At 40.0% G+C, this 14,060-nt stretch overlaps 1 protein-coding gene across 4 annotated transcripts in view; it reads left to right on the top strand.

Annotated features, from left to right (window-relative positions):
• The window catches only part of RNLS (renalase, FAD dependent amine oxidase), a 211,248-nt gene extending 197,435 nt beyond the window's left edge, over positions 1-13,813 (top strand). For 3 of the 4 annotated variants that reach the window (XM_081158612.1, XM_081158615.1, XM_081158614.1), the window contains one exon: positions 9,518-9,915. In XM_081158612.1, coding sequence (XP_081014738.1) covers positions 9,518-9,670 — 153 coding nt within the window. In that variant the 3' untranslated portion in view covers positions 9,671-9,915. Of the gene's footprint in view, positions 1-9,517; positions 9,916-11,595 lie in introns of those variants that run through there. The other variant, XM_081158613.1, reaches the window with a different exon arrangement.
• Positions 13,814-14,060: the final 247 nt, after the last annotated feature.

The raw sequence follows: 14,060 nt of genomic DNA, 5'->3' as shown, positions 1-14,060 counted from the left end.
CATCATAAATTGGCTAGGTCACCTAGAAAATTTGTTTTTTTCTCTAACACCTATAGCTTTGTATTTACCATCTCCCAGAGAAAAAAAAAATTATTTAAATGATTATTTAAACTTTTTGTCTGTGTAGGTTTACTGCAGCTTTGCCGTAAGCTATGGAAATAGCATGGACTGTGTCACTATGGTCTCCCCATCTTTTGAAATAATGGCAAACATCTGTATATCCTATCATATGTACACATGGACACTCACACATACACATTCATCTAATTATATTTTACACACTTTTCAAGGTATTCCTCACAATGGCATTTTATGAGATGAGGGTGAATTATCTGAGTAAGAAACTATCTTCACTTCCTATTTGAAATTCGGGGTGATTCAAATATTCCTGTTGTTTTTGCCTGCAGCCTATAAAAGGTGAGCTACAGGCAGAGAATTCAGCTTTCCAGGAGTGATGATATAAGTGTCAGAGTAAGGGTTATGGGTATCAGAATACACAAGATGTCTCCTGGACAGAGCTGCTCAAGAACTGAGTTAGAATGGTAAGGTGTTGCAGGTGTTAAAATAAGAGGAGGCTAACAACTTGGCAATTCAGGAAGAAAAAGAAAAATTTATTTTCATAAAGGAAAAAAAATTCCACTACATTTAAAGACCATTTGAACACTAAGAATTTAAAACTTCCAAAAGTTTTAAAAAAGTTTGTGGTGGTGTTGTTTTGGCCCGTGTGCATACATTCTTTGAGCAAACATTTATTCAACATTAACTATATATAAGGGAGTAACAGCTGCTGGGAGTACAAAAATGAATGAGCTGCGACCCTCATAGCTTTGCTCATAAAGGCCTTTAAACGTACAATATCTCTTACCATATGCAATGTGGTGAGTTAAGTGTAGAGGAATCAGCAACATTTTATTGCATTTGCATCAAATCCCAGAGAGATTTTTTTAAAAATAAAAGAAATAGGAACATTACATTTTTAATTTAGCCAATAGAAAACATTTTGTACTCTTAAAAAAAAGTCCATATTCAACTTTCATTTCTCAGACCTTCCTCTCCTGTATCATGGGAATTTGCTTAGGGGTCGATAGGATTTTTCATTATTGATACAATAGTGAAGTCCCACCTTTTTTAAAAATTTTATTAAGTTTATTGGGGTGACATTAGTTAATAAAATTATACAGATTTCCAGTGTACAATTCTATAATACCTTATCTGTATATCGTGTTGTGTGTTCACCACTCAAAGTCAAATTTCCTTCTGTCCCCATGTATTTGACCCTGTTTACCCTTTTCTACCTCCCCCACTCCTTTCCCTCTGGTAACCACCACACTGTTGTCTGTGTCTGAGTTTCTGTTTGTTTTTCTTGTTTGTTCATTTGTTGCTTTTAATTTTATATCCCACATATGAGTGGAATCCTATGGTTCTCGACTTTTTTTGTCTGACTTAGTTCAAGATCCATCCATGTTGTCGCTAAGGGCAGTATTTCATCCTTTGTTATGGCCGAGTAGTATTCCATTGCATATATGTACAACATCTTCTTTATCCAGTTATCTGTTGAAGTCCCATCTTTTTCAAAGTGCCTGGACTAGTTCCCCGTCTATAAATATGCAGACAGACACTTCCATTGACATTAGTGTAAGTTCTGGTCTTCCCTTCATTTACTTACATTTCTCCTTGTTTGGAAAACAGGCAGAGATAGATGCCTTGGGGATACGGTAAGAATGAGATATATATGAGAACCGATACAAACCACATTTACCCTCTAGGTACATGATTCCACATTTAATTAAGTCTTTTCCCTCAAATCCCTATTTTTCACCACACCTTTTATGATTACCACCTGAATATTTAGCCACAGGTGAACAAAGAGAAATTTTGGTACCCCAGATTCTGGTTCTATCTGAATTAATATTTGCAGAGAAGAGGTGTTGTGCATGTTTCTGGGAAATAAGTTTACCGTAAGATTTTATTCTTTTTTATTCTACTCATTCACTCACCAAGTCCAAACGAATGTTGCCCTGTGTTACCTGAGATTACTGCTGGATTTTTAAAGCCAGCCTTTGCTGCCCCTGCCCACACCCTGTCTTTATGGAAAACACTCCTCAGGCTGACAAAGACTCTGCTCTCGCCCTCGTCAAGAGCCATGTCTCAGTGCAGTGGTTTGAAGCGTTTTTAGATCATGGACCAGTAAAATCCCTCTAAATGTTTTGAGAGCCGATAGAATATCGCTATCGTTTTATTCTGCAGTTAAGCACTTAAAAAGCAAAAACACAGCCACAAGAATTTAATGAAAAGAATGACAAAAAAATAAAAGTAAAGATATACCCTCAAAACAAATGTATAAATAGAATACATTTAGCCCCATAACAAAGCTCATAATTCTCCTTATTTTTCTCTTCTCGCCATAGATTGACTTTTGGGAACCACTTCCTTTGAGCTTTGCATAGGGGCTATAAAAGAATAAGTTAACCAAATACTCAATTTCTGCTGTTTATGTTCCATGGCCTGGGTTCAGGTTTACACTGGCAGCAGAATAGAGGCCGTGAGGAAGCGGATGATTCAGCTCCATACCATGGTGGCTTCCGAGCTGTTCACACTGCGCGTGTGGTCGGTGCCTCACACGCACATGGGCTGGGGAAATGCCAGCGCAGGGAGACTATTACTCAGAGTGGGCCCCAGTCAAGGTAATGTGCAGCTAGGAGACAATAAGATTTCCCTGGAACCCAGGGCAATTTAAGAGTCGCCTTCAGACATTAAAATTAATTTTTACAAAATTAATTAAAAAAAGATGCCGTGTGAGTCTCAAAAGCACAAGTGATGGCTTAGACATCTCCATCTGCTTTCAAGACTCAGGCATACTCAAGGCTAAAGAAAGTGACCCTTGGGAAAGTGGTGGAACACAAGAAAGCAGTAAAATACCTACAGTCCCAGAGGCTAGGCAAAGACGGACCATGTAGCTGAACGGAGAGCCTGGGAGAATTAATTGTGCTACTCACTCTACCATGATGTTTACTGTTTTTGTTAATGCTTGGCTCAAAGTTCCATAAGTTTTGAGTCATCTGTCGCAGCTCTCTTTTTCCCACAAGCCCTGATATTTTTAGTGTGCAATTTTATAGAACTATGGTTGTAACCAGAATATCTGTATTTTACAACACCTTGGGTTTTGTTTTTTTAATGTGAATTATCTCATACACGATTGAGAAACAGATCAGTATTATGGAGGAATTATTTTGGTTTCATACAGCTTTATGTTTCCAAGTGATCAGGTTAAGTTTTCTCACAAGCAAGATAAAGCCTCAGCAAGTATGAAACTCTTATGAAAAAAACTGAAAATGTCCAGAGATGCCTTCCTTTAGAGCAAGTGGTGGCTGTTTCAGTGGCCTTAAGAACTGCTGAGTTTTCCATCAGGTTAAATTCGTCAGCAGTGGTGCAAGTGCTGATGAAAAAAACCACAAAGACATTTTCCCTTTACTAAAATGATGGATTGATGAAGAAGACTACATCCTGGGTCATATTTTCAATGTAGATCAAAATAGTCTCTTTTAAAACCAACTGCCTCCGGGTCCTACATCTCAAAGGAGAAAACACAAAACCCAGAGGTTAGGCTGCAAAGGACGGACCATGTAGCTAGATGCAGAGTCTGGGAGGATGTTAATTGTGCTACTCACTCAACCATGATGTTTACTGTTTTTGTTAATGCTTAGTTTAAAGTTCCATAAGTTTTGAGTCATCTGCCCCAACTCTCTTTTCCCCACAAGCCCTGATATTTTTAGTGTGCAATTTTGTAGAACTATGGTTGTAACCAGAATACCTGTATTTTCTTTTCAACATGGCAGCCGAAGCCCCTATGTGACCTATGGAAGGGCAGTGATCTGGAGGGAGGTTATTGGAAGGTTACCTAGCGTCATCTAGAAGAAACGGCTCCTGATATGATCCTAATTCTTTGCATTGACATGACTCTGGTTTGGAGAAAGGCAATGCATCAGACTATCCTGGCTTAATGGGAAAAAAGAATAAAAACTCAGTAAAGAATACTTAATTCCCTTATTTCTAATTACGTGTTTGCTCTGCAATCTTCTAACCCAGGATTGGTATATAGGATTTCTCTCAAGTGCCACCTCCAATTGATTGGTAGTGGCTGCCTGGAGCAATGAAGTAAGAAGGATGCTGAGGCCACTTCTGGGCTCAGTGGGAAAGAATGCCACAATTGATTAGTGATGTCTGTCAGGAGATGGCCAACCTGTGTCACTTCTATAATCTATGATACAGTTGAGGAAATTTGCCTACTAAGATGAATGGTCAGGGAAGGCAACCAGACTTGGTTCTGGAATCGGTACATTTACTTTTGTAAATGAACAAATTGATTCTCTGATAACCAGTCTGTCTCTGTCAGTTTCACCTGAGGCTGCTCATTTGGTTGCACTGAGAAAATGGAAGGTTTAAACCAGCAATCCTAAAGATAGTAGAAGTCCTGGAACCAGATGTTATTACCAGAAAGTGCCCTCCTTGAAGGATCTTACCACTCATGATCTTTTGATTTGCGATGTATTTACTATGTATTTACTATACTTCTCCCTTTCCCCTATTTAATACTTGCCATATTTCGTGAATTGTAAGATGCCATCCAGTCAGCATACACCAGGAGACAGCCAGGATGTCGTTTTTCACACATCTGAACTTGGTTATTTCCAGTGGCCTAACAGTAGGACCATCACTGAAAACTGTTGATATTTAAATTAACAAATTATTTAAGGAGAAAAGAATATGAGTCCCAGTTGCCATCTGAAAACTTTTCTTCCCCGTGGAAGAAAAAGTGCACAATCAGAACTTACAGAATAGGTGTCAGTGACTTGGAAGAAACCCTTGGAAAGGACAGTTCAGTGGAGCCGTCTTGTGAGAAATGCTGCATTACCAGTGTTCTGGGCCGCACAGAGGACAGACTGTGGGGGGGATAGAGCGTGGACGCCAACAACTCTGGGTTAGAAAGTGCCGCACAGAAGTCAAACTCTGAATGCGAAGAGGTTCTAGGAAAGGCTTAACCAACATATTCCTCTTTTATTTCCTTTTTATGTTTGCAAAAGATCTACATGTAAATAGGTTTAAAAGAACTACTCTATTAAGTATAAATAAGGCTTTATACCATGTTGACACCAATTTTTCTCTCTCTTTGGTACATAAAATATTGATGCCTCTTCCAATTGACGGTGCCTTAGACTCAATGAAATGCAGTATAATTTACATCCATAACAAGTGAGGAGATGTAGCCTTAACCTGGTTGTTCATAGCTTGTTCAAGTTCTCGCAAATGAATTGCACATCTAGGAATAGAATTTATGAGACCTTGACTCTTGCCTCATTCACTTGAATATCACTTAGTGCCATATTTCAGAAAGGTTGGTGTTAAGTAACCCAATCATGGGCTGGATGGCCAAATAGAAGTGGTCAGCCTAAAATACAGTCATTCTATAGACCAAACCAATAAGATTGGTCTATATGGGTAGATATCTGACAGTCCCAGGGCAAGCTTCAGCTATCAGCACAGGTATCAAAGAAAGAATGCCCATTGTCTTGTGTGTCACTGAATTTTTTGCTAATTATCAGCTATCATTTTCTGGAAATACCCATCAGCCTACTTGTCTGCACCCCTCTTTTCATTTTTAATTTCATTCTCATACCAAAGGAACTTTTTTTGCATAAGCTTTTACAATTAATAATCATGATACAAAAAAAACTATTAAACCATATAAAATTGACAATATTTTACCATTTCTTACCTGTAGAATCAGCAAGTTTGTGTAGTTCAACTTAATACATGATGTAGTAGATTTTCACATAAAGTAGTTCATGATCCGAGACAAGAAGACAGTCCTCCATCATTATTGAGAGCCTTATAAACACTATCTCTCTCCCATTTAAGCTTCTACCAGCTTTGTGGGAGCCTCTAAATAACACTTTTTGTGTAGATGGTTCCCTGTGAAGACATTCATTTGACTGTATATACAATATTCTGGTGGGGGGTTTTCTTTTAACTCAATAAACATTTATTGTACACTTAATAGGGGCTGGCCACCATTCTCAGCCTTCCATATGATGATCAGTGCATCACAGTCCCTACTCTTCAGAGCATGCAGTTTAGGAAGGAGGACAGGAATGGACATAATTACAGTGCAAAACAGCAAGTCACATAATGGATATAAATAGCATGCTGAAAAGGCTCTTCCCCTGCCTGGAGGAGCAAGAAGACCTCAGAGCAGGTGACATTTGTACTGGTTCTTAAAGGAAGGGCAATTTACTTGGCAAAAAAGAGAGGGAACAATGCAACATCGCCAAGCGGAATGACTTGTTCAGAGTCACAGAAGAACAACAAAGAAGGGTGTTTGAAGAACCTTAGTCTGAATGTAGATGGGACATGTGAGTGAAGTGGCTGGAGATGAGGCTTGAATGGAAGTCAGAGCTGGCTATGAAAGGCCTTCCCATGGGGCCGAGGAGTTTGCATTGTATTCTGCAGGTGGAGAGAAGTTACAAAATACATTCATGTGGCTTTAAATGGCTTAGAAATAAAACTGCTTTTTCTGCTTTGAATTTTTATGTTCAGTCCAATCATCCCCTGAGTGTGTAGAAATAGTACATTAGCGACCCGTCGGCATGAGCTTCTGCAGCGAGAGCTCTTTTTAACCAGCCCTGACACACATGTGAGCAGAAGCAACCTGGATTTCCCAGGGGTTGTTTCAGCCCTGACATCTCTTTTAAACACAGTCATTGAGCTGTGGTTCCTCACTGTGGCTGGAAGCATAGCCAAAGGCTGCGTTATTGTGAGAGATTGTGGCTTCGACAATTACGTGCTCCGCCACTGCAGGGCTCTCTACTTCACTTGGGTGAAGGAGCTTGCCAACACACACTTCGTGTTTTCATATTTTCCTCATTGGGTAATTGCAAAATGGGTGATTCCACCTAAATGCAGAGAGATTGATTTCATCCAAACTGCAGGCTGGCTAATCAGTGACCCAGTTTTCCAGTCACGTGATGTGGCATCTGGCATTTACCACCCATCAAATGAAATTACACAGCACCGATAAATTACCAGCTCACCCTTGGGCAAAACTTTTTCCCTTAAACTGCCTGCTCCTTAATACTTATGTAATGTTTAATAGTGCCATGGCTCATCCATACAGGGCTATCAACTGGAATGTATCAAAACTTGACCACAAATGGAGATTTATGTGCGTGTGTGTATAAATTATACATAGATAGACACACACACATATATATATATATAAATGTATAAATGAGTTATCCCATTCATGTGAATTTTCCAGATGCATAAAGCTGTGACTATCAAACATTTTTGTTTTATTTAAAAAATTATACATATATAGACACACGTGTGTGCATGTATGTGTGTGTATATAGATAGATAGATATATACACACACATACATATATATATGAATGAGTGATTTCATTTATATAAATCTTCTAGGTGCACAAAACTATGTGACTCTCTAAATAGGTACTGGTACCAATTCCAACATTGAGGGAGGTCCCCCCAAACTAACAAACAACTCTCAGACACCATCAGGGTGTCCAAGAACTCAACTCAGTTCTGACACTGTCTACCCAGAGATAGCATCAGAATCCACAGGTTAAGAGTTTAGTCCTACAAGACTAATGATTGAACTCCATCTCCAGCCCCTGTCCCCTCCCTGGAGGTGGGTCTCCGGGCAAGTAAGAACTGAAAATACCAACCCTCTAATCACAAGGTTGGCTCCACACACTAGCAACCAGCCCCTATCCTTAATTATTTTACTTTCCCCAAAGTCCCCTCATTAACATAACAAGAGGCAACTTTATCACTCTCAACACTTAAGAAATTCTAAGGGTTTTGGGAGCTGTGAGTCAGGAGTTGTGGAGAAAGACCAGATACATATGAAAAATATATATTGGTCATCCGAATAACCAAGTATGTGTTTTTTATATATTACACTGAAATACATCATTAGTAGTTTGATAGGAACTGTGCTGACTCTGTAGTTTGCTTTGGTTAGTCTGGACATTTTAAATCCAGTCTTTATGGAAATATTTCTCAAAGTGTTGGAAATGTGAGTTGCAGAGTCAGCCTGCTCTGTTTGAATTCCTTTTTCTTCGCCTCTTAGCTTTCCATCCTTGACAAGTAACAATCTTTCTGAGTTTCAACTTCCTCATGTATGAAATGAGCATGAGGAACTGCCTCGTAGGGTTGCTGTGTGAATTAAATGGGGTGTGCGCGTAAAGCGTTCAGTATCAGTGAGCGCTCAAGTAATGCTACCAATGAATACTTCATGCAGATTAGAACTGATTCTTGAATATTGGGACCATTCTCATGAACATTAATGATTACAGGAAAATTAATAAGCTGGCCTTCTTGGGGCATATTAAGAGCCAGAAAGTTATTTGTCCCTTCACTAAATGGCCCCAGCCTATCAGTTGTCACATTCTGAAGTTCACCATTTATATGGGAACCTAACAGTGTTCTTCCTCCCTTAGTGCTTCACTGACAATCAAATAATCTTGACTTGTTAAAATTCCATCTAAAGCCGGAGTGTAAAATCTCTGACTCAGCGCCCAAGTCTGTCCTCCAGGGCCTGTACGAGGTGCTGTCTGTTTTAGCCACTCAAAGATCTTTTCTGCTGATTTCAAGATTATCAGCTATGGAATGACAAATACCAAATACAGCATGATCTCACTTATGTGTGGAATCTAAAACAGTCAAGCTCATAAAAGCAGAGAGTAGAATGATGATTGCTAGGAGCTAGTGAGAGGGGGAAATGAGGAGATGTTGGTCAAAGGGCACAGTTTGTTATGTCAGATGACTCAGCCCTGGAGACTATGGACATTTACTAGTGTTGCTCCTTCCCTTTGGAAAGCCCTATCTCTGTTTCCTTGACTAACAAACTTTTATGCATCCATCAGAACTCAAATGAAATGACCAGTCACCTACCCCTCTTTGAAGCTTTCCCTGTCCCGGTGTGCTGGGTTGGGCCCCCACCCTTGTGTTCCCATGGCACCCTCTCCTTCACTCTGTCTTAGCCCTTAGTCACTGTTAAGTGCCAGCAGTCATGCTGAACTGCAAATTCCTTAAGGACACAGCCCTTAAATCTCTTTTCTACCCACCTTGGCTGGCACTTAGCAGGGACTTGATAATCAGTGAATGATTCCTTGAATATCATTTCCTTCTTATAAAATAAATCACTGTACTTTCAATTAATTGAGCATATCACGAGCTACTAATTTTGAAGTTCAACACACTTCAGATTATCAAATAATTGAAAATGTAAACATGTAAGAATGTCAGTGTAAACACTTGGATGAAGGGGAGAATAGGGGGTCTCATTTTTTATTTTCTTTGCTCCTTTGAGACATCTTGATTTCTCCAGGTAGAGAAGCCTTCCCCAGTTGGGTGTTGACATGGTAGCACAGTAGAGCACAGGATGTCAATTGCAATACCCCAACCCTTTTGTGTGTTTTTTTTAACTTTTTCAGGTTACAAATGCTGTTACCAACTCTCCTGGCCAAATGACTCTTCATCTGAAACCTCTCCTTGTGTGCGGAGGAGACGGATTCACTCATTCCAATTTCGATGGCTGCATCACTTCTGCCTTATGTGTTCTGGAAGCTTTAAAGAATCATATTTAGTACCTGTAATTCTTTTTTTTTTAATTTTCAATTGCAGCTGACATACAGTATTATATTAGTTTAAAGTGTGCAACATAGTAATCAGACAGTTATATAACTTCTGAAGTGATCACCCCGATAAGTCTATTTAGTGCCTGTATTCTTATCTTCCACATGTACTTTGGGTTTTTGTTTTCACAATTTCCTGTTATTGATTGTTTTGTTTTCCATTTTGTTGAGAGAAATTACAGAAAAATTGTTCTTCACTTGTCATTTTTTTTATATGGAGTATAAAATTGATTTTATAATTTTGATAGTTACAACCCAGGCTAGAATAAAAGTTCCTTGAACCTTATACCTTTTGCCACCTTTCTGAGTTGCCATGACTACTCCTTGATGGAGGAAAAGCAGAGCTTAAGAATAACAAATGACCCTCCCAAAAAATTATGTCAAATCAAAGTAAATGTTCATGTACCCAAACCTTTATTATTCTTTTGAAAATTCTGCCTCCAAATAAAGAAAAATCATTATCAAAGGCTCGTTTTTAAACTTCAAGTATGCTCTTGGTTCAGTATTTCTGCAAACTGCTGGACGATGAATTTCCTGCAAGCTGTGACTAACAGTGTCATTTCTGTTTCTCATTTCTCTCCAAGTTATTAAATGATGCTGAATTGTAGGTCGTATATGTCCTTGTCTCTAGGGTCACAGTTTGGAGGGCAACTTGACTGATGAAGAAAATAACCAGATTCAACTTGACTTTCTAAGTCACACAGTACTTTTTAACTTAAAAAAAAAAAAATCCAGTCTTATTATGACAAGTAAAAATTAAATAGAAACTGAGAGAAAATATATTGATCTTTACCTTTCATTATCTCTTAGAGCTGCTGCTGTTACTTTTATGTGTGTCCAGTACGTGCTGTGACACTTAGACTGGATCAAGTTTAATGAATTTAATGCAACCCCCCAAAAATGTACTGAACCAGAAAATAAATGCACTTCAAATAGTTCAATATTTGCCAACTTAGTGATTGTCACATGCTTCAGTGACAACCCGGTGACCTGCTGGCTGGAGAGAAATTGATCCCCAGCCTTCCAAACAAGCTACCTGTTGCTAATTTAAAAAGCGAAATGGCGAGTTCTATATTATGATTTTGAAAGGGGAAAAAATTGGTATAGCCTCTCAAACTAAGAAAAGTTCAACAAAAGACTTTTTATCTTGGTAATAACCTAAATTTCACACTTGCACACCCTCTAATTAGACATACACATGTACAGGCATGGGCAGAACTTGCTTATGTAGCTACAAAGTGGGCTTTGTGATCCTATAGAATGTTATATGTGTCCTTTTAGCAATCAATTGATGAAAAACAGAGATGCCTACATGTAGTTAATGTCACTTATTTTTGAAAACAGGGAAAGAAAGAGGGAAATTAATGTGATCTCTGCTATGCTATGATAAAAAATATTGAGACTTCTTTCATCATTTAGACCCCATTTGATTGACATTTGTTTTTATTTTGGCTTTATCTTGAAATATGATAGAATAGTCATTCAAGTGTATTAACTATTTTGTTTTTAATATAATTCTGGAGTCATTTGACTGATACCATCCTGAAGCTTTAAGAACAATATTATGTTTGTCTCATGAATGTATGTCCTCCAAAGAAGAGAGAGAAAAAAAATAATTTATAAGGGTGGAGTGGGACACATAAAGACAGAACTCCTCTAAGCCATTACTGATGACTTTTAATAGCTATTCGTTTTGTGTTACCCTAATAATTCTGTACGTAGATCATTGTTACACTGCTGTTTTAATCACTTTGAAAACTCATTTTACATTTAGGTATGTGTCTGATAGGAGAGGCCAATCCCCTGATGCTCAAATAGGAAGTAAAAAATGTATCAAACGTTCGCGCTCTTCATTTTCATTTACCCCTTCCCCGCAGAAATGCAGCGGATGTGGGGTTATGCTGTGCTCGAAGCCATCCCAGAGGCCGTGAAACGCAGATGGCCAGGCACCCTAAGACACCCAGGGCTAAGGTGGCAGGCTCCCTGGAAAACAGGGGTCAGCACCGTTCGGAACAGTTGCCAAGGTGTCTGTATGTCAGCCCGCAGGACCACACCGCACCACGGTATTTCCAAACAAGAGCGTTTATTAATCACGCCAGCCAAGGAGGGCTGCTCTGTTTTGAAAGGAGCATATTCAAGTGAGAAACGGCTTGAGCAGCGGGGTGATTGAATACTTGTTAGCTGATAAATATAGCCTTTGCCGGGATAAAACTTTATGATGCCGTGTTGAAAAGCTTAATTACTAAACTGTCTGTGCACGTCTTGCTCAGGCAGCAAGGGTGACAAATTACAGCGGCAGAATAGCATTTTTCTCCTTCGGCGTTTCTGAAGGGGAGAAGCGTGTCTGAAGACACCGAGAAAGCAGTGATAATCCTCGGCCGGATAGCGGGGAGAAAGCGACACTTCACTGGGCCGCCAAGCCTTCTGTGCAGAATGCCGTCGTCCCCACCCCCCACCGACCCATTATCCTGTTAAGTAAAAAGAACAAGGTCCGTTTTACATTTATCTGGTATTTTATACTCATCCAAGTATGTATATAACTGTCCATCTCCCTAAGGCCCTCGGGAAGCAAGCAGAACAAGGAATTCTTATTCACATCTGACAAATGGGGAAACTGAGGCACGGGGCTTGGCCAACCAAGGTCCCGTAGCGAGATGCCAGGACAGGACCCAGGCTCCCCTGATCCATTCCGTCTCCCGGGGCGCCTGCTGCTGTCAGATGAACATGCTCATTAGGGCTGAGCTGCAAGGTTAGTTGGAGGTGCAGTCAGCGCCGGAGGTCGGGTTGCTGATCTCATTTCAGAGCCGCTAACGCTGGCCCTGATGTGACACACGCAGGATACAGTCTCCACGGGCACTGGCTAGCGGATTTCTATTCCCGTTACTTCCATTTGCTGGTTTATTTTCCTTCTTTGGGGCTCCTGCTGTGAGAAACAGACGCCTCCTAAAGACACTGAATATCAACCTCGGTATTGCTAGGCTAGCTACTGACAGCAGCCGTCGCTTCCTGCTCTGTTTCTTCATTAGTTTTGTTTCACTCTCCTCTGTCGTTTCTTTCTCTTTTTTTTTTCTCCTGCTTCTTCCCCTATCCCCCATTCTCCATGCTCAGAAACCTGGAATATAAATGCAATCACATCATGATTCATATCATTTGTTCTATCTTATTTTAATATATCTTTTTTTCCTAAAATTTAAAGCAGTTGATTCTGCATTTGATTCAAATAGACCTGATAACCATTATTTTGATTTTCAGAAGTGATGTAAGAATTTAAAACTGGCTGTAGCGGTAGCGGGGATCTCAGCGCTGATAACCTAAAAGACGCGTGCGAAACATGGAATCGGGCTCTGTGGTGGAGACGGTGGAATATCAGCAGCAATCTCCACCTAAAGAGCCTAGCTAGGGGAAGACAAGTCACGGGGAGTGGAAGGCAGGGTTAAGGTTCATGTCCTTGTCATGGCAGGCAGTAAATTAGATGCTCTAACTCATGAAGCTGCGGAATCCTAAGAGTAAAGGACCCTGTTTCCTTAGGAGAGGGCCCCTGAGCAGATGCAGAGATGCGTCAGGCCAACACATCCCTCCACACCCTGGGCAGATCTGGATGACGCCTGGAACCCAAACTGCAAAGCAGGACAAGGGAGTCCTTTCTGTGGAGAAGGCCGAGTGGCACACAGAGAGTGGGGAGAGGAGAAATCCTCAGCGAACCTCAGACTTGCTCGTGTAGGACTGAGCTGCTGTCTTCAGGCTGGAGTGTGCTTGTGTCTTGGCCGGTATCATCTGGCCAGGGAAGACTGGAGTGGTAATGCTTCCTTCTCAACAGACAGCGGTTCTAGTCCACGTAAGAGTTCAGAGCAGAAGCCACCAAATGGACTCACTGAAGGGGAAGACTGTCTAGGAGAGTGGTAATTTAAAAGGAATGTAGAATCTCAGAATCTTGGAAATTGAAGTTTAGAGGGCTTGGAGACCATTTAGACCAGTTTTTAACCATCTGTGGAAAACTATAGATCTTCTAATAACAGCAATAAAAATAAATATGCACGTAGAATTTGCATACTATTTTAGAGCCTGTTTTTGTAAATAAAGATTTATTGTATCACAGCCTTGCCCATTCATTCGTGTATTGTCTGTGGCTCTTTTTGTACAACCACAGGGGAGATGAGATGAGTGTTTGTGTCAGAGACCATAGTTCAGTCTGAAATAGTTAACTCTCTGGTGCTTTCATAACAGATTTGCTGACTACTATTTTAGGGGGTTACAAAGCCTCCGAAAATCTATTTTTAGACACTCAGAAGTCTATGGACCCCAGATTAAGAACCTCTAAATCTCCACCCTATGACTTTATGTA

The sequence above is a fragment of the Miniopterus schreibersii genome (genome assembly GCF_964146895.1).
Source record: "Miniopterus schreibersii genome assembly, chromosome: 14".
Taxonomy (NCBI): Eukaryota; Metazoa; Chordata; class Mammalia; order Chiroptera; family Miniopteridae; genus Miniopterus; species Miniopterus schreibersii.
The sequence above is the reverse complement of the archived record's forward strand: the minus strand, read 5'-3'. Positions and strand labels throughout refer to the sequence as shown.